General features: G+C 46.2%; 1 protein-coding gene across 1 annotated transcript; it reads left to right on the forward strand.

Annotated features, from left to right (window-relative positions):
• Window positions 1–485: 485 nt before the first annotated feature.
• Window positions 486–21791, forward strand: LOC121003716 (glutathione S-transferase P 1-like). The gene is made up of 7 exons (XM_040435586.1): window positions 486–501; window positions 3984–4019; window positions 4598–4704; window positions 20197–20284; window positions 20618–20721; window positions 20795–20902; window positions 21562–21791. Coding segments are annotated over exons 1-7 (633 nt in total). The 5' UTR covers window positions 486–500; the 3' UTR covers window positions 21751–21791.
• The last annotated feature ends 233 nt before the right edge of the window (window positions 21792–22024 follow it).

Raw genomic sequence — 22024 nt, forward strand, 5'->3', positions numbered from 1 at the left:
CCTTAATTTCAGGGGGGCTGCAGGAGATACGGGGTCCCCAGCAGTAGGACCCCCACCGATCTGATAGTTATGCCCCAGCCTGTGGATAGGGGATAACTTCTAGCAAGCAGAATACCCCTTTAATGGCCCATAGCTATGTAGTGTATTCACATGAGCCGTATTTAAAGAGTTTTTGTCACAATTTTTTGACTAGTTTAAACTGCAGAAAAAAACGCAGTGGCAAGACCTTGTTGCATGATTGATGGCGGCTGCTGGGGGGCACAGACCACTGCCCCGCCCTGGCTTGCTCTTACTAGGTGGGCAGCACAGCCTGGTTGCCCTCCTGCAGTGGGAGGAGCCGAGCCTGAGGCTGCCGCCGTGACTGACAGGAGCCACCGCGCAGGCGCAGTCTGCCTCCGCCTTCAGCTCCGCCCCCTCCGCCGCCTATAAAGCCTCCGCCTCACCTGGCTGCAGTTCTCCGGCTGTGACTCCTGTGCCTGAGGATTTCTCCGCAAGACAACAGTAAGACGCCTCAGCGCTTGCATTGCACGATAGGGCGCGGGCTCTTATCGCTGAGTCTGGGTGTTTACGGCTTATCAGAGGGAAGTGAAAGATGTCTGCTGTAGACTCCCTACACTTTTATGGACTAGAAACTAAGGATAAGTGCTGTAGTTTTCTGCGTCCCGTTTTCCATGGGTGACTTTGCATTGCTGTACAGGATGAGCTGTGTATACAGTGGTCACCGGCATCAGCTCCTGGAGTTTGTTTTACCACTGCAGGAGTTCCCCTTTAAGTGGGTGTGACGCCTATAGCAGCCACTTGTGCTGTGATCCCAGCCCTCCATTACACAGATGTAACCTAGAGGGGGCGCTGTGCTCCAGGCATGTGTCATGGTGGGGCAGTCCAGAGGGTGCTGTGCCATTCACAATGGGAACCATAGGAGGGAAAATGCTTCCTCGGGAGAATATATCCCCCATATGGCTGTGTAGTATGAGACCCCTGCGCTCACTCAGCCCTGCTAGGCCAATGGCTGGGGCTATATGACCGCTTTATTTGTAGTTTTATGTGGAGCTTCCTTAGGTTACATGCACATGACCGTTGTGTGTTTTGCGGTCCGCAAAACACGGATGGCGTCTGTGCGTTCCAAAATTTGTCGAATGGCACGGACAGCCATTAATATAACTTCCTATTCTTGTCTGCAAAACGGATAAGAATAGGACCGGTTATATCCAATTTTTAGTAGATTCAAAAAAAGGGATCTGCTCACCTCTATTCTCTCAGGATAGGTGCTCCAAACCAGGATTTGAGTCACCCCTCAAAGTTTGAAGTATTTAGTAAAAAGAAGATGGAATGGTCACTCTTATATGGAAATATAGGACACTTTATTAAACATATATAATGAAATTATGTGCAATAAAATTACAATAAAATATTAAAATTAAATGTTTCTTTAATCTTTAAAGAAACATTTAGTTTTAATTTATTGCACATGTTTAATAAAGTGTCCTATATTTCCATATAAGAGTGACCATTCCATCTTTTTACTATATACAATTTTCATTTATTTTTTGCGGACCACGGAACGGAGCAGCGGATGCGGACAGTAGGGGTAGGCGATATACATTTGTGCCACGATATGGATTTTGTGCATATTGCCTATATCGCTGGACTGCAATATGATCACGCTCTCGGCGCGCACCATGTTCTCCTGAGCCGGCACAGTGGAGAAGGGGGGGAGTCCCTCCCTCCCCACTGTGCGCGGCTGCTGCTGACCACCAATGAGAACAGAGTAGGAGGAAGAGGGGAGGGACTGTGGCCACTGTGCCACCAATAAATGTGCTGGCCATATCCCACAGGGTCGTCCCCCCCCCCCCCTATCATTGGTGGCAGTGGGCAGTTCCGATCGGAGTCCCAGCAGTGTAATGCTGGGGATCCAATTGGTTACCATGGCAGCCAGTAGTCACGCTACTGAAGTCCTGGCTGCCATGGTATGTTAGTGAGCAGCATTATACTCGCGTGCCATGGTAACCGATCGGATCTCCAGCATTACACTGCTGGGACTCCGATCGGAACTGCCCACTGCCACCAATTACTAATACTGGGGAGGGAGGGGGGGTTTGAGTTACCAGAGGGGGCTGATAAGAGGGAGAGGCTGGGGGGCACATGAGAGGCTGGCTGCCATGGTCAGCTCCCTGCTGTTGTGTGCACAAAGCACAGGGCAGCAGGGAGAGTGTAAAGTCCTATTCACCCTAATAGAGCTCTATTAGGGTGAATATGACAAGGGTTCTAGCCCTTAAGGAGTCTAATAGTGAAAGTTTAAACACTCCCCCCCCCCCCCCCCCCCCCAATATAGAAAACAATATATCGCATATTGCACATGCTTAAAATTATATCGCAATATGGATTTTAGGCCATATCACCCACCCCTAGTGGACAGCACACGCAGTGCTGTCAGCATCTTTTGCTGCCCCATTGAAGTGAATTGTTCTGCATCCAAGCCGCAAAAACTGCTGCTCGCTGCGGACAAAAACGGTTGTGTGCATGAGGCCTTAGGTATGCTTTGAGGAGCACGCAGCTCTGTGCCCTCCTATGGACTGTAGTTGGCACTGGAAAGTTGGACGACAGTCTCTGGGCAGCAGACCTGTTTAGGTCCACATTTTTTTGACAATCAGATGCAGAACTATTTATTTCAATGGGGACGGCGCACTGTCCTCAACAATGCCCATTCCATGGCCTGCAAAAAATAGAATGTCCGCTTGTCAGTTTTGTGGGAAAATAGGCATATGGTGGGACGTAGGGGAGAAGGCAGGATGGCTCTGGATACGGCTGTGTGCAGGGGCCTAATACTGTGATGTAACGGGGGTCTTCTGGTCTCCTGCTGTGTGGTGCTGGGATGTACGCTCCTAACATCAGCAGGCATGACCTAAAAACCATATAATGTCTCACCCGTTACTTCAGCGCGCTTTGCTGCTGTACCTGACCGTCTGGCCAATCATTGTCCTTGGTGGTCTACGGCTGAGGACAGTGACTGGATCCAGGCACATCCTGGTACTCGGTGACATGCAGTGGGAGTACCAGAGAAGTGGCACAGAGAATGGCGCTGGAGTAAGGGTTTAATAGAATTTTATATTTTTTTTAAAGACCTTGTAGGGGTTGTCCGAGATTTTTAGGCAATCCCTTTAAAAGGTTAAATTGCGTTCAATAGAAGTCATATGGTTTCCAGTTGTACTCCTAAAGTCCCCCAGTACTTGCTTGTACAGTGCATCTGACAAGGAAGCTACTTATCTGCAGCCACTAGATGGCGCTCACGCTTTTGCTCATGGTCTGTGCAGAGGGGGTAACAGAGCTTCTGGCAAATCACCGCACGCTGTTTTCCATGGATGTCTTACTCACAATGGCTGTTCTCCATCTTGGCTGCTTCTCCTACACACCTGCTCCCTGCAGTATCAGCGCTTTGGCAGTGAAGTGGTTAACTTTAGACAGCTGCCAGACTTGCTTATGAAAGTCATATGTTTTATTATGGGAAAACGTTAAACCCAGTGAAAGCTGGCATTTCAGAACTGCCAAGGGTGCAAAAAACATTAGGAAACTGCCTTACCGCCGATACGGTTTTTTACAGCGGTCATTAAAGGGTTTCTACCACCACATTTTGACCTAATCAGCTGTCAGACACTAGCGATCTGCTAGTGTCTGCTCTACCTAACCATGCTATTGTAATTCCTTTCTGTGCAGCGGTTACCCTAAAAAACGTAGTTTTATTGCTATGCTAATGAGCCTCTATGTGCTATGGGGGCGTCTTTTCAGCACCTAGAGGCTCCGTCCACTCACTATTTCCGCCGCCCAGAAAATGCAGAACACACGGCCGGTATCTGTTTTGCAGACCACAAAAACTACACCGGCTGTGTGCATGACCCCTTAGGGTTAACTTGTAACAACCGGCATATACAGAAGTCATGTAGCATTACCACCAATTAATACCGCCTGTCTCTCTCCTCGCTCTTTAGTGCCTGAATACACCATCATTTATTTTAATGCCAGAGGTAAGTAGAGGTTTTCTTTCTTAGAACCAAACCATTTAAAGCATTTTTACATTGATGGTCTACTACGGTCAGCTGCACCTACAAGGGCTGTTTCTCACGAGCGGATGCCGTGCGGGTAATCCGCTGTGTGAAAGACCGCCAAGCCCCGCACTGGACAGCAGACACGGAGCAGTAACATGATTGATAATGCTCCGTGCCCCTCTGATCTTTTTACTACAGAATCACGGTAAGATAAAGTTGTCACCGTGATTCTGTAGTAAAAAGGTCAGACACGGAGCATTATCAATCATGTTACTGCTCCGTGTCTCTGCTGTTCGGAGCGGGGCTTGGCGGTCTTCCACGCAGCAGATTACCCGCGCGGCATCCGCTGGTGTGAAAGGGGCAGAATTCCTCAGAGCGACATCCAAACGCGTGTGTCTGGTACTGCAGCTTGGCCCTAGTCAGGATATCGGGCTGCCGTAAGGAAGAGGCTATAATAGAAGATGACTGGATTTTCATTTTTGTAATGTTTGGGGGAGAACTGCATTGTGGTCTGCAGGGGTTTGGGGTGAGTTATTTCTCTTTGATTTCCTTGTCAGGTCGTTGTGAAGCTATGCGAATGCTCATGGCTGACCAGGGAGCTCAATGGAAGGAGGAAGTCGTAACGTCTGATGACTGGCAGAAGGGGGATCTGAAGAAAGCTGCGGTAAGATGAAACCCCTTATGGGCAAAGTATAATGGTAAAATGTAGATCAGGTGATGGCGTGGGATCGGGGTCTGTGCCCGCGCCATCACTTGTGGATGCCAGCTCTGGTATACTGCTGCATTCAGTGTTTCCTCTCACCCTAATAGACTGCCTGTCAGATTTACAGTAACAGAATGAGTGATTAGAGGAGCGCAGGTTCAGATCCCTTATTTTGCAGATCGCTCCATACACACAACTGCACAGATCAGTTATTGAGTTATTCAGCGCGCACAGGCAAACGCACTAGATGATGCGCGAGATTATTTTTTTTTTTTTACTGCTGCGGCAGGGTGATGTCCGCCCATCAAGAATAGCAGATGAGGGAAGGAGCAGGGCTCTCTAAGAATGGGTGCGGCCGGGCTCCATGAGCGATAAGTTCTGCCCCTTGGACTCTTTTACAAGGTCATTGCCATATTTATGAAATCGTTTTTTGAGGGGCACAAAAATTTAGATTGCCTATACAGTTCTGGTTAGAGTGCCTTCAAGGAGACCTACAGTGCCATAGGAGCAGTTGTATACGCTCACTAGCGGTGACAGAATGCCTTTAATTCAGATGAGGGGACTGCTCATGTGTGCTCCTAGAGTTCATGGTTGATGACAAGGATGTTACCATAACAGCTAGTGGCAACCAGGAGTCTACTGTACCTACAGGTGGCATGAGTGTCAAGTCTTCAAACTTGATGTGTGGTGACTGTATGCTGGAAGGGTGTACAGAACCAGTGATGTCAGCCAGCTTAATACCATTTTTCCCTACGCCTCCACAACGGCAGTAAACATGGAGATTATCCCGCCTTCTCAGGGACAGGAAAACAGCTTTGTGGACCAGCCCATATAAGGCCCCCTCCCTCTTACCTCTCCAGTTGTTTTCCTGTGCCTCAGAAGGTCAGGACTTGCCGGATGGATCAGCACGCGCCCAGCCTTTTCGGTTTGTTATCCCGGCTCTGGCCGGAGGGCTGAGGCAGGGGATAGGGTCGCGGAACTCTATTAAAGTTCCTCCTTCCCTGTGGTTTAAGCCCAGCATTGCTGGCCACCCTGGGCTATGGACCTGCATCCAGTGCGGACCGGCCCTGTTCTGCGAGCCGGGGGAGCGTTCCTGGGCCTGGGAGCGCTCCCCACATCTTCCCCTATGCGCGCGCCGGCGGTTGGATCCTATGTGACGTCGGTGGCCGGCGTGTGACGCGAGGGGGGGCGGAGCTTATGTCATCATCAATGGGAACCAGGAAGTAAAGGAGCGCGGCTGCCGGCGTTCCAATGCAGCTCCTGCGCTCCTCTCCTGAGAAGATGTCCCAGCAAGCTGACTATTCGCCCAGGCGGCCCACAGATACCTCCAGGCCCTCTAGCCCGGTAAGCCTCCTCCCGTTACTAAACAGGTTGCTTTATCCTGTATGGGGGTCTCCTTGGTGGTGGTTCTTTACCCTTCTTTTTTTAAAGAGACTAAGGATAAACTTTTCCTCCAATTTTGTCTCTCAGGGTAAAGAATCCTCAAAAAAAGATCCACCTTTGAAGAAAAAATGCGTAATGTGCAAGAAATCGCTGTCTAGTACATACAAGAAATCCTTGTGCCAGAAGTGTTGTGACAAGGTTGTGTCAGAGGAGACCCCATCTTTATTAGAAAGTCTGAAAACCATAATCAGAGAAGTGGGTGCAGCTGTAGAAGCTAAGTTATCTACATCGTCTCCCGGACCATCTACCTCCGGAGCCATAGTCTCTAATGTGCAGGACTCTGACCTGGATGAAGGTGAAATTTCCTCTGGGTCTGATTCTGATATTTCAGATCAAGCAGGCGGTAAACCTCTGTTCAGTTGAGGAGACGGATTCCCTACTGAAGACAATTAGGGCTACAATAAACCTGGAAGAACCCAGAGAACCCCTTTCAGTACAGGAGTTTTTCCCGTCCACCCTAACATCTGGGCATTAATACACTCAGAATGGAGAGACCCTGAGAAAAAACAATCCGCCTCTAAGTGGTTAAAAAGAAAATACCCTTTTGCGGAAGAAGATTCTGTGGCCTGGGATAAGACCCCTAAAGTAGATGCCCAGTAGGAAGAATCTCAAAAAAAACTGCCCTTCCATTTGAAGACCTCGGTCTTCTTAAAGATCCGATGGATAAAAGATGTGGGAATCTTCTACGGCCACTCTAAGACCAGGGATCTCCGCAACTTATACGGCAAGAACCCTGGGCCTTTGGTTGGGACAATTGGAGGAACATCTAGAGTCAGGCACTCCACGAGAAGACATCCTAGCTTCTATACCAATGCTAAAACAGGCCGCTAATTTTATGGCAGACGCATCAGCAGATATAGTGAAGCTTTCAGCCAGATCTGCTGCCCTCTCTAACTCTGCTAGAAGAGCAGTATGGTTACGCACCTGGTCCGGTGACACAGCCTCCAAAAACAAGCTGTGCACTCTGCCATGTGAGGGGGATAGGGTGTTTGGTACGGCCTTGTACAACATTCTAGAAAAAGCGTCAGATAGGAAGAAGGGCTTTCCTACAGAATCAAAAAAATTTTTTCAACAAAGGCGGTCCTTTCAGTCCCAGAAGTGAGGTAGGCCGGACCAAAAAAGAAAGGACACTAGATCTGCTTGGCAGTCGAATAGGGGTAAAGGCAGAGGGTTCCTGTTTAACCCTGACAAATCAGCCCACACTTCTGCTCAATGACGCCAAAGGCGCGGTGGGAGGAAGACTGTCCCAATTCTATCCTGCCTGGGTAAATATCCAGGCCTCTCCATGGGTTCTGTCAGTCATAAAGAACGGGTACAGTCTAGAGTTAAAAACCTGCCCACCAGACAGATATATGGAGATCCCTCGTCTGGGGGAAATAAGCCAGCAAACTATGGATCATCAGTTGAGACTTCTGCTGGAGAAAGGGGCCATCATCCCAGTCCCAAAGCAGGAACAGAGGAAAGGGTTTTACTCCCTGATCTTCTTGATAAAGAAACCAAACGGCTCGTTCAGATTAATAATAAACCTGAAGATGTTAAACAAATACATCATATGCAAAAGTTCAAAATGGAAACCATAAAGAGTCATCAGCCTGATCCCAAAGAACGGCGCCATGGTAACATTAGATTTGGCATATGCCTACTACCATATACCCATCAGAAAGGAAGATCAAAAATTCCTGAGACTGGTGACATGGTTCAAGGGAGAGCTGTGCCACTTCCAATTTCGGGTACTTCCGTTTGGTCTCAGCTCAGCCCCAAGGCTTTTTACAAAGGTCATAACAGAGGTATCAAAGTTCTTTCACCTAAAGGAAATTCTATTTTTTCCGTAGCTAGACTATTTCCTAATAGCAGCCCCATCAGCGTATCGGTTACTCCTGCAGCTCCAGACAATCCGGACCACACTTACCAACCTGGGGTGGATAATCAATACGGAAAAATCCTGTCTCCTACCCTCAACCCAGATAGGAGTGCTGTTAGACTTGGAGAAAATGATCTATTTTCTTCCTCTGCAGAAACAAGATTTCCTGATCACGACAGTGAGAAGATTTCAGAAACAAGGCTCGGTCTCTTTCAGAGATATAATGGTCATCCTGGGTCTAATGACATCCACTATCCCTTCAGTAAAATGGGCACAGTTCCACTCAAGGACCCTCCAATCATTCCTCTTAAGAACCTGGGACAAGAAACAGACATCCTTAAACAAGAAGGTAAAAATCCCTCAGGCAGTAAAGACATCCTTGAATTGGTGGGCAGATCAGAAAAACCTTTTGAAAGGAGTACCCTGGAGACCATCAGACCAGGTAGTTATTACTACAGACGCCAGCCAACAAGGATGGGGAGCCCACATGGAAGGGAAACTAGCTCAAGGCCAGTGGGGTCTCGTTCTGCAAAAAGCCTCCAACAAGAGAGAATTGTCCGTGGTTTGGGAAGCCCTGAAAACATTTGCACCCTCCCTCCTGCAGAGGAATGTAAAGATCTTGTCAGACAACTCTACAACAGTGGCATACCTGAACAAACAGGGTGGCACAAGAAGCCTATCACTAGCCCTGGTGGTGAAAAAAATCTTCAGTTGGGCGGAAAAAAATATTCAGTCTCTTTCAGCAGCCCATGTGAGAGGAAAAGAGAATCGGGTGGCGGACTTCCTCAGCCAGGACTAGCTAAACACAGGAGTGGATGCTAAACCCCCAGGTATTCAAGCAGATCTGTTCCAGGTGGGGAACGCTGAAGATCGACCTGTTTGCCAGGAGAAAGAACAGACAGGTTCTGAATTTCTAATCTGGCAGTAGATCAACCCTTAAGAGTGGATGCGCTTTCGGTACCCTTGCCATCAATCCTGTTATATGCATTCCCACCATTCTCTCTCATACAGCGGGTCATAGCAAAGATTTTGGAAGAAAAAGTACAAATCATCCTGATCACTCCATTTTGGCCCTGCAGATCATGGTTTCCGATCCTGAAGATTCTGGCAGGAGAAGAATTCTGGATCCTCGCCCAGACCTTCTACTTCAGGGTCCAGTTTCTCACCCTCAAGTCTCTCAACTCCGTCTGACTGCCTGGAGGCTGAAAGAAATATCCTGAGGAACAAAGGTTTCTCCGGGAAAGTGATCTCCACCTTAATACTTAGTAGGAAACCGGTCACCTCGAAAATATATCTGAGGGCCTGGAAATCCTTTCTACTTTTCGGGGAGAACAAATACAACCCATCAGGAGAACCTCAAATGTCCCTCATACTGGACTTTCTCCAAGCAGGGTTGGATAAAGGCCTCGCAGTAAGTAAATTGAAAGTTCAGATAGCAACCTTGAGTGTATTTATGGACTGTAAACTGGCTAACATGGAAATAAGGTTTTTTAAGGCTGCCATCAGGATTCGCCCTAGGTTAAGATCCCTAGTGCCTCCCTGGGACTTAAACTTGGTACTGTCCAAGCTTATGTACCCTCCATTTGAGCAAACTACAGATATACCCTTTAAGAATTCTTACTCTTAAGACATCATTCCTGCTAGCCATCACTACGGCCAGAAGAGTAGGTGAAATATAAGCCTTTTCTATCCTGCCTCCATACCTTTCTGTTTCAGACGATAGGATCACGCTAAAACATGCTCCTGAGTTCCTTCCGAAAGTCTCTAAATTTCACTGCCAACAGGAAATTATCCTTCCCTCCTTTTGTTCTCAGGCAAAGAACAAAAAAGAGACTTTCATAACCTGGATGTCAGGAGATGTATCCTCCAATACCTGGAAGCCACTAAGGAGATTAGGGAGACTAATCAACTTCTAATTCAATACCTGGGCATGTTGAAGGGGAAAGCTGCCAGCAAGACTTCTATATCAAGATGGATCAAGTCCTGTATCTATCTAGCCTACCAGACAGAGGGTGTTCCTCCTCCAGTTTCTCAAAGCTCACTCTACCAGGGCCCTAGCCACATCCTGGGCCGAGGGTGCTTCAGCTTCCTTAGAGGACATCTGCCGTGCAGCCATATGGTCCAATCCATGTACATTTTTTTAGACATTACAAGTTAGATGTTTCTGCAAATGGGGATTTAGCCTTTGGGTGGAGGGTCCTATCTGCAGTTGTCCCACCCTAGGCTATTCTAGGTTACTTCCTCCATGTTTACTGCCGTTGTGGAGGCGTAGGGAAAAGACTCACATTACTCTTACCGGTAATCATTTTTTTTCCCTTTAGCCTCCACAACGGCAGGAGGAATCCCCCCCCCCCCCCCCACCCAAAAAAAAAAAATATATAGATAGATATACATTATTAAATATGTATTCATGCTTATGTGTATTCTATTTGTGAAATATATACACTGCTCAAAAGATCTGAGTTAATTAATTAAATATTCTTCTGAAATACTTTGTTCTTTACATAGTTGAATGTGCTGACAACAAAATCACACAAATTAAAAAATGGAAATCAAATTTTCAACCCATGGAGGTCTGGATTTGGAGTCACCCTCAAAATTAAAGTGGAAAAACACACTACAGGCTGATCCAACTTTGATGTAATGTCCTTAAAACAAGTCAAAATGAGGCTCAGTAGTGTGTGTGGCCTCCACGTGCCTGTATGACCTCCCTACAACGCCTGTGCATGCTCCTGATGAGGTGGCGGACAGTCTCCTGAGGGATCTCCTCCCAGACCTGGACTAAAGCATCTGCCAAGTCCTGGACAGTCTGTGGTGCAACGTGATGTTGGTGGACAGAGCGAGACATGATGTCCCAGATGTGCTCAATTGGATTCAGGTCTGGGGAACGGGCGGGCCAGTCCATAGCATCAATGCCTTCGTCTTGCAGGAACTGCTGACACAATCCCAGCCACATGAGGTCTAGCATTGTCTTGCATTAGGAGGAACCCAGGGCCAACCGCAGCAGCATATGGTCTCACAAGGGGTCTGAGGATCTCATCTCGGTACCTAATGGCAGTCAGGATACCTCTGGCGAGCACATGGAGGGCTGTGCAGCCCTCCAAAGAAATGCCACCCCACACCATTACTGACCCAATGCCAAACCGGTCATGCTGGAGGATATTGCAGGCAGCAGAACGTTCTCCACGGCGTCTCCAGACTGTCACGTCTGTCACATGTGCTCAGTGTGAACCTGCTTTCATCTGTGAAGAGCACAGGGCGCCAGTGGTGAATTTGCTAATCTTGGTGTTCTCTGGCAAATGCCAAACATCCTGCACGGTGTTGGGCTGTAAGTTCAACCCCCACCTGTGGACGTCGGGCCCTCATGGAGTCTGTTTCTGGCCGTTTGAGCAGACACATGGACATTTGTGGCCTGCTGGAGGTCATTTTGCAGGGCTCTGGCAGTGCTCCTCCTGTTCCTCCTTGCACAAAGGCGGAGGTAGCGGTCCTGCTGCTGGGTTGTTGCCCTCCTACAGCCTCCTCCACGTCTCCTGATGTACTGGCCTTCCTCCTGGTAGCGCCTCCATGCTCTGGACACTACACTGACAGAAACAGCAAACCTTCTTGCCACAGCTCGCATTGATGTGCCATCCTGGATAAGCTGCATTACCTGAGCCACTTGTGTGGGTTGTAGACTGTCTCATGCTACCACTAGAGTGAAAGCACCACCAGCATTCAAAAGTGAGCAAAACATCAGCCAGGAAGCATAGGAACTGAGAAGTGGTCTGTGGTTACCACCTGCAGAACCACTCCTTTATTGGGGGTGTCTTGCTAATTGCCTATAATTTCCACCTGTTGTCTATCCCATTTGCACAACAGCATGTGAAATTGATTGTCACTCAGTGTTGCTTCCTAAGTGGACAGTTTGATTTCACAGAAGTGTGATTGACTTGGAGGTACATTGTGTTGTTTAAGTGTTCCCTTTATTTATTTTTTAGCAGTGTATGTTCTTCTAATCCTATAAGTTAGAGCAGACTGGCTCTGATATCTGTTACTTTTGTTCTTTATTAAACCTGCCTTGCATTTATCTCTGAGTACTAGGTTACTAACTGGAGAGGTAAGAGGGAGGGGGCCTTATATGGGCTGGTCCACAAAGCTGTTTTCCTGTCCCTGAGAAGGTGGGATAATCTCCATGTTTACTGCCGTTGTGGAGGCTAAAGGGGAAAAAACTATTACCGGTAAGAGTAATGAGTCTTTCCAGGTGACAGAAACCCTTTAAAAGAGGGACCACCCTCTCCACCTCCAGTTCTGTTTCCTGTCCTAAGGATTCATCACTGCAGTTTCTAAGTTATCCCCAGTTTGCAGAAATAGGATCCCTCCTTGGGATTTAAACTTGGTTCTTTAGGCCCTGATGTCAGATCCTTTTGTGTCAATAGACAGCATTTCCCCTAAGGGCTCTTTCACACCTGCGTTATTGTCTTCCGGCATAGAGTTCCGTCGTCGGGGCTCTATGCCGGAAGAATCCTGATCAGGATTATCCTAATGCATTCTGAATGGAGAGTAATCCGTTCAGGATGTCTTCAGTTCCGGTACGGAACGTTTGTTGGCCGGAGAAAATACCGCAGCATGCTGCGCTTTTTGCTCCGGCCAAAAATCCGGAACACTTGCCGCAAGGCCGGATCCGGAATTAATGCCCATTGGAAGGCATTGATCCGGATCCGGCCTTAAGCTAAACGTCGTTTCGGCGCATTGCCGGAGCCGACATTTAGCTTTTTCAGAGTGGTTACCATGGCTGCCGGGACGCTAAAGTCCTGACAGCCATGGTAAGTGTAGCGGGGAGCGGGGGAGCAGTGTACTTACCGTCCGTGCGGCTCCCCGGGCGCTCCAGAGTGACGTCAGGGCGCCCCAAGCGCATGGATCACGTGATCGCATGGATCACGTCATCCATGCGCATGGGGCGCTCTGACGTCATTCTGGAGCGCCCCGGGAGCCGCACGGACTGTAAGTATACCGCTCCCCCGCTCCCCGCTCCTACTATGGCAACCAGGACTTTAATAGCGTCCTGGGTGCCATAGTAACACTGAAAGCATTTGGAAGACGGATCCGTCTTCAAATGCTTTCAGTACACTTGCGTTTTTCCGGATCCGGAGTGTAATTCCGGCAAGTGGAGTACACGCCGGATCCGGACAACGCAAGTGTGAAAGAGGCCTTAGATGCTCTCCCTAAAGCTAGCTTTTCTCCTAGCGATGACCTCTGCTAGAAGAGTTGGGCCTCTTTCACACGGGCATCCCGGATTTGCTATGGATGCGTTGCGTGTGCATTGCGGGGAAAACCGTGCGAGTAGGAACACAATTGCTGTCGGTTATTGTTTGCAGTCCCTTCTAACATGGTTATAAAGGGAAAATAATAGCATTCTAATACAGAATGCTTACTGAAATGTGGATTGAGGGGGGGGGGTTAAAAAAATTTACTCCTCATCCAATTGATCGCACAGCTGGCATAGTCTTCTTGCTGCTTTCAGGACCTGCAAAAGGACCTATCTTCATTTAGCAGGACCTGCGCTTATGTCAAAGGTCCTGAAAGAAGCAAGAAGACTATGCTGGCTGCGTGATCAATTGGATGAGGGGAGTAAATTTTTTTTAACCCCCCCCCCTCAATCCACATTTTAGTAAGCATTAACATGGAAACATAGAATGTGTCGGCAGATAAGAACCATTTGGCCCATCCAGTCTGCCCAATATACTAAATACTATGGATAGCCCTTGGCCCTATCTTATATGAAGGATGGCCTTATGCCTATCCCATGCATGCTTAAACTCCTCCACTGTATTTGCAGCTACCACTTCTGCAGGAAGGCTATTCCATGCATCCACTACTCTCTCAGTAAAGTAATACTTCCTGATATTACTTTTAAACCTTTGCCCCTCTAATTTAAAACTATGTCCTCTTGTAGCAGTTTTTCTTCTTTTAAATATTCTCTCCTCTTTTACCTTGTTGATTCCCTTTATGTATTTAAAAGTTTCTATCATATCCCCTCTGTCTCGTCTTTCTTCCAAGCTATACATGTTAAGGTCCATTAATCTTTCCTGGTAAGTTTTATCCTGCAATCCATGTACCAGTTTAGTAGCTCTTCTATGAACTCTCTCCAAAGTATCAATATCCTTCTGGAGTTATGGTCTCCAGTACTGAGCACAATACTCCAAATGAGGTCTCACTAGTGCTCTGTAGAGCGGCATGAGCACCTCCCTCTTTCTACTGGTAATTCCTCTCCCTATACACCCAAGCATTCTGCTAGCATTTCCTGCTGCTCTATGACATTGTCTGCCTACCTTTAAGTCTTCTGAAATAATGACCCCTAAATCCCTTTCCTCAGATACTGAGGTTAGGACTGTATCATTGATTTTATATTCTGCTCTTGGGTTTTTATGTCCCAGGTGCATTATCTTGCACTTATCATCATTAAATTTTAGTTGCCATATTTTTGACCATTCCTCTAGTTTTCCTAAGTCCTTTTCCATTTGGTGTATCCCTCCAGGAACATCAACCCTGTTACAAATCTTTGTGTCATCAGCAAAAAGACACACCTTACCATCGAGGCCTTCTGCAATTTCGCTGATAAAGATATTAAACAATATGGGTCCCAGAACAGATCCCTGAGGTACCCCACTGGTAACAAGACCTTGGTCTGAATATACTCCATTGACTACAACCCTCTGTTGCCTGTCCCTCAGCCACTGCCTAATCCATTCAACAATATGGGAGTCCAAGCCCAAAGACTGCACTTTAGTAAGGCTTTTGATACTGTCCCACATAGAAAGCTTATCAATAAAGTCTAGATAAGCGATGTCTACTGCACCTCCTCCATCTATTAATTTTAGTCACCCAATCAAAAAAATCAATAAGATTAGTTTGACATGATCTCCCTGAAGTAAACCCATGCTGTTTTTCATCTTTCAATCCATGGGATTTTAGATGTTCCACAATCCTCTCCTTAAGTATGGTTTCCATTAATTTCCTTACTATTGATGTCAGGCTTACTGGCCTATAGTTGCCCGATTCCTCCCTACTACCTTTCTTGTGAATGGGCACAACATTCGCTAATTTCCAATCTTCTGGGACGACTCCTGTTGCCAGCGATTGGTTAAATAAATCTGTTAATGGTTTTGCTAGTTCAACGCTGAGCTCTTTTAATAGCTTTGGGTGTATCCCATCAGGCCCCTGTGACTTATTTGTATTAATTTTAGACAGCTGACTTAGAACCTCTTCCTCTGTAAAGACACATGCATCAAAAGATTCATTAGTCTTCTTTCCTAACTGAGGTCCTTCTCCATTTTCCTTTGTAAAAACTGAACAGAAATATTCATTGAGGCAGTCAGCTAGTTCTTTATCTTCTATATACCTTCCTTTTGTTTTTAATTTGGTAATTCCTTGTTTTAGTTTCCTTTTTTCATTTATGTATCTGAAGAATGCCTTCTCGCCTTTTTTCCCTGACTGAGCTAATTTCTCTTCTGCCTGTGCTTTGGAAGCTCTTATAACTTGTTTGGCCTCTCTCTGCCTAATCTTATAAATTTGTCTGTCATCCTCATTTTGTTTTTTTTTATAATTCCTAAATGCTATCTTTTTGTTTTTAATGATTTTGGCCACTTCTGCTGAGTACCACAGTGGTCTCTTCCTTTTTTTGCTTTTACTGACAAGCCTAATGCAATTTTCTGTTGCCTTCAATAGTGCCACTTTTAAGTAGTCCCATTTCTCCTGGACTCCAATAAAACTGTTCCAGTCTGATAGGGACTTGTATACCACTAATCTAATTTTAGAAAAGTCTGTTTTTCTAAAATCAAACTTTTGTTTTTGTGTGGTGTGACTCAGTCACTGTACTTATAGTAAACCACACTGACTGGTGATCACTAGATCCCAAGCTTTCCCCTACAGTAATATCAGATGCCAAATTCCCATTTGTGAATACTAAATCTAAAATGGCCTCCTTCCGGGTTGGCTCCTCCACTACTTGCTGTAGAGCTAATCCCAGTAGGGAATTTAGAATATCTGTACTCCTGGCAGAACTAGCTATTTTGGTTTTCCAGTTTACATCTGGAAGATTGAAGTCTCCCATAATGATAACTTCCCCCTTCAATGTCATTTTAACTATTTCCTCAACTAGTAGATCATCTAATTCTTTCATTTGGCTAGGTGGTCTATATATCACACCTACACGAGTTACCTTATGATTATCAAGCTGCACGGTAACCCAAACTGACTCTAAATTGTTCTCGCTAACTTGTATCAAATTAGATTTGATATCTTTCACATACAGGGCCACCCCTCCCCCCTTCTTGCCTTCTCGGTCTTTCCTGTATAGAGAGAACCCTGGTATTGATATATCCCAGTCATTACTCCCCTTGAACCACGTCTCAGTAACAGCCACTACATCTATATTCTCAGATGCCATTATAGCTTCAAGTTCATTGATCTTATTCCCTAGACTGCGAGCATTTGTAGACAAGACTCTGAGCTTGTCATTCCTTAACCTTTGTGCTACTGGCCTCTTCTGGCATTGTTCCGGGGGGCAGTTGGACTGCTGGATTATCACTCTTTTGCCCCCCTTTCCTAGTTTAAATGCTTCTTAGCAAATACCTGGAACTGTTCACCGAGGACATTCGTTCCTTTGAGAGAAAGATGCAAACCATCTTTCTTGTACAGTTCTTTTCCATTCCAGCAAGAGCTAACATGAGACACAAAGCCAAACCCTTGGTTCAGACACCATTCACCAAGCCATACATTGAATTCCTTAATGCGCATCTTCCTGTCATGCTGAAGGTTATGCACAGGCAAAACTGCAGAGAATGAAACAGTTGATGCAACCTCCCGTATATCCTTTCCAAGTGTGTGAAAAGCTTCTTTCACCTTTGAAACCTCATTGCAAGCCAGATCGTTTGTCCCAAGATGGAGAATAACATCCACTTCCCTTTCCTGCTTTGCTTGCCTAACAATATTAAGGATCCGTCGTCTATCCCTGCTAGCGGTAGCACCAGGGAGACATCTCGCAACACCATTCTCCTCAAACTTCACACCTCTTCTGATGGAATCGCCCACCAACAGCTGCTTACTATCAATCCTCACCTTCTCCTTTTTGTCTTTGGCTGCAGTCTTACATACTTTAGGCATGGGAGATGATTGTTTCTCACCCACTGTGCTTGAGCCATCCTCCATGTTGCTCTTGCACTCTGAAAGTGCTGCAAATGAATTCTGTATTAGAATGCTATTTTCCCTTTATAAACATGTTATAAGGGAAAATTATAGTGTATACACTTTAATGGGGTCCGAGTTGCTTTCATCCCTATCTCCTAGCAACCATGCGTGAAAATTGCACCGCATCAGCACTTGCTTGCAATTTTTCATGCAGACCCATTCATTTCTATGGGGCCTGCATTGCGTGAAACGCAGAATATAGAGCATGCTGCGATTTTCACGCAATGCACAAGTGATGCGTGAATATCACCGCTCATCTAAACGGCCCCATTGAAGTGAATGAATCCAGATTCAGTGGGGGTGCAATGCATTCACCTCAGGTATTGCACCCATGCTGAAAACCCACCCGTGTAAAAGTGGCCTTAGTGAGATTGCTGCTCTTTCCATTGACCAGCCTTACTTAAAAATCTTGGCTAGGGTGGTTATTTCTCCTGATCCTTCTTTTGCCAAAGGTGTCTTCCTCTTTTCACCATTCCCAAGAGTTCTTCCCTTCTGTGCTTCTCTAAAAAGAGAGAAAAAAAAATCGGAGTTCCATTGTTTAGATGTGAGGAGATGTTGAATTCAATATCTGCAGGTCACACAGCCCTGGAGGTCCTCTTCCTGTTTGTTGATTTCCTTTCAGGGTGCTAAGAAGGGCTCTGCTGCATCTTCGCAGACTATTGCTAGATGGATAAGGCAAGCTATTTACTTGGCATAAACTCATCCAAGGGAGCTGTTCTGCCATCAGGGTTCAGGGCTCACTATACTAGATCAGTCTCTACTTCCTGGGCAGAGGGCCTCCGCTTCTATAGAGCAGATTGTAGGGCTGCCACCTGGGGTTCAGTATACCCCCCCCCCCCCCCCCCCCCCCCCCCCCCCCCCCCAAGTTTACAACAACAAAACAATAACATTCAAAACAGAATAAAAAGGACAATTACTTTCATCTACCTTAACTGACAGGAGAAGGCTTTATGTAGCATTAAGATGTTGAAACCGTACATTTCACCTTTAACTCTTAATCCTAGGTGTTCTGGATATAATTGGTCGCTATCGAAGACTGTCAGACAGTCACAACGCATTCACTCGGGCAGCAACCTGCAGACACCAGAGTTGTGTCTGAGTTATTCCGATACAGAGTTGGCACTCAACCAGAGGCCCCAAATATTTTCAGACCTGTCTGGTGTACCCCTAGCTTCAAAGGTCAATTTGTACATGGGTAAAGTTGCATTGATGAGTGGAGTCCAGTGGAATAAGGAGGGACTCTTTGGAGGCTTCCAATTTTAGCAGGATGGACTTCCTAGCATAGAATAGTAGTAACCTATAAAGGATTGTAGTGTATTTGGTAGGAATAATGTCGTTGACAAGGCCCAGTAGACTAACTTCTGGGGATATAACTGCCGGGAGACCCAGTCTGGAATTGATATCTGTGCACGTCTTTCCAAAAGTCTGCAATAACTGGACATTCCCAAATCATGTGCATTAACGTTCCCTTGCCAATGCCACATCTGATACAGATATCTGAGTTTGTATATGCGAGCTAGACGCACAGGAGTCAAATATACTCTGTATCCACTTAGCCTGAATCGGCTGATCCCGCGCACAAATCACCGATCTCCATGTAGAGGCTAATTCCCTCTCCTGCTGCAGGTCTAAATTTCGTGATATCCTCTTTCCATTTGACGAAAGCTTTAGATATAGGCGAAGGTTGATAGGATATTAGTGTCCCATAGAAGGCAGAGACCATTTTACCATGTTCTACTTGCCTGGCAATTTTCTCTATCTCCCCATATTCCAGCCGCAAAGGGCCCACCCCAAATTGAGACTCGCATACATGCCTCAGTTGGAAAAACCTAAAGAGGGATGAACGTGGTATATTGTATTCGGCCTGTAGAGCTGAGTCTTAAAAACCCCCTCCTCATACAATTGGGTGAGGTATTTAATCCCCCTCTGCAGCCAGAACTCAGTCTGAGACAGAAGCCAATTCTGGGAGTTTAGGGTTTCTCCATAGGGGCAAAACTGGGAACCATACGTTTTGTGTTTTTTGTCCCCTCACCACCACAAACTGGTTCCATGCATTGATCACCCCCACCCTAAGGAAGGTAAGGTGTTCCACCGGGTATTTGCCTGCCCTATAGACAAAGTTCGTCATGGCCTCAGTGCAGGGCTGATCGTGATCTGTGGAAGACCGTCAGCTCCTACACTCCCCTGGCAGTCACATCACCACCGGGCCTGGACAGGACTCATTGAGTGCTGTGTATACAGTGATCTAGAAGGCGGGGACCTACAGGAATGGTCCCTGCCTGCTCTCTAGGGTGTCCTGCTGTCACTGACAGCAGGCCACCCGCTCGGCAGCTGCCATCTCTGAAAGGACGTTCCAGAATGTGGTTAATATTTGAGTAATTTTATGTAAATTTTTTTAAAATGTTAATAAATATATTATGTTCTCAGTCTAAGGCCCTTATTTATCACCACTAGAACACCCTGCTTATCATTAGGTTTGGTCATCAATTCTCACCTCTCCTGTGTTCCGTCCTGTCCTAAACCAGGAGTAGGGAGACTCCAGCTGTTGTGGAACTACAACTCCCAGCATGCATGCTTCCTCTACTCTTCTCAGAACTCTCATAGAAATGATTGGAGCATGCTGGGAGTTGTAGTTTCACAACAGCTGGCGTGCCGAAGGTTCCTGTCCCCTGCCCTAGATGCTCCACTTCCAGTACCCATGTTTCCTCTATTTTCCCTACGTTCATCCCTATTGATTGTATGCATGGAAGGAGCGCTTTCATCACTGTGGATGTGGGGACCTGACCAGTACTCTTTACACAGGTTTTTTTTTTGTTGTCTTCTGCATCAATCAGATCCCATCGATGCCAGGAATTTTGCTGTAGTTAACACATTCAGTGCTGTCAAACTATCTTACAGTTCCTTGTCTTATTTTCTCCTTGTAGGTGTATGGCCAACTTCCAGGATTTAAAGATGGAGACTTCACTCTGTATCAGTCCAATGCCATGTTGCGCCTTCTTGCCAGGAATCATGGTATTACAACTTAAAGGGGTTATACAAAGTCCAACATATGCCCCCCCCCCCATGCCCAGGCCCCTCTTATAGATTATACTTGTCCACCTCCCCAGCACCTGTGCCGCTCCTGATCGCCCGCACAGCTGCATCTCCTGGTGACTCTAGGGAGGCTAGTCCCCATCATGGCCTGCTATTGGCTGTTTCCCCCACCCCGTTGCCAGATGTTTTAATCCACACGACTGGGGGATCAGGAGCAACTCAGGTGTCTGAGCTTCTTTTGTTCTTTCATGTATTGAGCTTGTGGATCCCTCTGCATATATTTACTAATTCTGAACTATGATTGGGTTGTAGATCTGTATGGGAAAAATCCTCGTGAGGCAAGCCTCATAGACATGGTTAATGACGGAGTGGAGGATCTTCGGCTTAAGTATTTGAAGATGATCTATCAGAACTATGTGAGTGACACCCAGAAGTCTGACAGAGAAATGTCTTCCTCTTCAGAAGATTCATGTTTCCTTTTTTGTTTAGGAGAATGGAAAAGATGATTACGTTAAGGCTCTGCCCACTGACCTTGGTCACTTTGAATGTCTGCTTGCCTCTAATAATGAGGGGAAGGGGTTTGTGATAGGAGCTCATGTGAGTATTGATTTGCTTTAGTTACACTAGGACTATTTAATTGACAGGCTATTGATCTGGAAATTGATTTAAAAAAAAGTAATTCTGTCACTGACACAGGCTGCTGTTAGAGAGCCTGCAAGAAATGGAAAGTCCACATAGGAATACTCATGTTCATAAAGATCTAAAAGCTGTGCACACCTTCACAACCAACTTTGTTGCTCCAGTACTTTAGCAGCAAGTAAGGGACACATGGAAAACTGTATGACAGCAGGATGATTGTTTGTAGTCTGTTACCATGGAAACGCATTGACGTGTACCTTGGATTATAAACAACTTTGTATAAATCCATAGTACAAGTGAGGAGGAGAAATTTATATGTTAGAGATAGAGAAATGCCTCCTTCTCTTATCAGGGCCATTCATTGTTTAATAGTCCAGCTGACAGTAAATCTGCTCAGTACTTGTATTATGTTCTCCATACTGGTTTCCCTCTTCATAGACCTTTCTGCGAACTGACCATGAATTCAGGGTGACTTGAACAATTAAGAAATGCAGGGGGGTGGGGGGCCTGTACCCTCCTGAAATGAACGGAGCAACTGGTTGGGCCGGAATACCCATTAAGTCCTTGACTCCTAAAGTTGTGATATCTAACTGCATTATTTCCCTATTGCTTTGTAGATTTCCTTTGCCGATTACAACCTGGTGGATCTTCTGCACAACCATCTTGTTCTGGCACCAGACTGCCTTTCAGGCTTCCCACTCCTCTGTGCCTATGTCAAACGCATTAGTAGCCGTCCCAAGCTTGAAGCATATCTCTCCAGTGATGCCCACAAGAAGAGACCAATCAATGGCAATGGCAAGCAGTGAGCATTGAGGAAAGTGGAAAAGGTTATGAATCCAGACTACAATAAAACTGTAAAGTCAGACTCTAGTAATGTACGTAGATGTGCCTACTGCCACTCTCCCTCATGTGTCCTAAAGAGAATTTTATTGGCACCTCTGATAGTTTTACCATCCATGTAACTGTAGGTGGTTACTAGATATCAGCTGTGAATAGTTATTACTGGTTTCTCCTGGATTGTTGAAAAATAAATTTTGAAAGGTGATGGTATGTGTTTTTTAATCTTCCCTGAATGGATTT

This window comes from Bufo bufo, chromosome 6 (genome assembly GCF_905171765.1).
Source record: "Bufo bufo chromosome 6, aBufBuf1.1, whole genome shotgun sequence".
In the NCBI taxonomy this organism is placed as follows: Eukaryota; Metazoa; Chordata; class Amphibia; order Anura; family Bufonidae; genus Bufo; species Bufo bufo.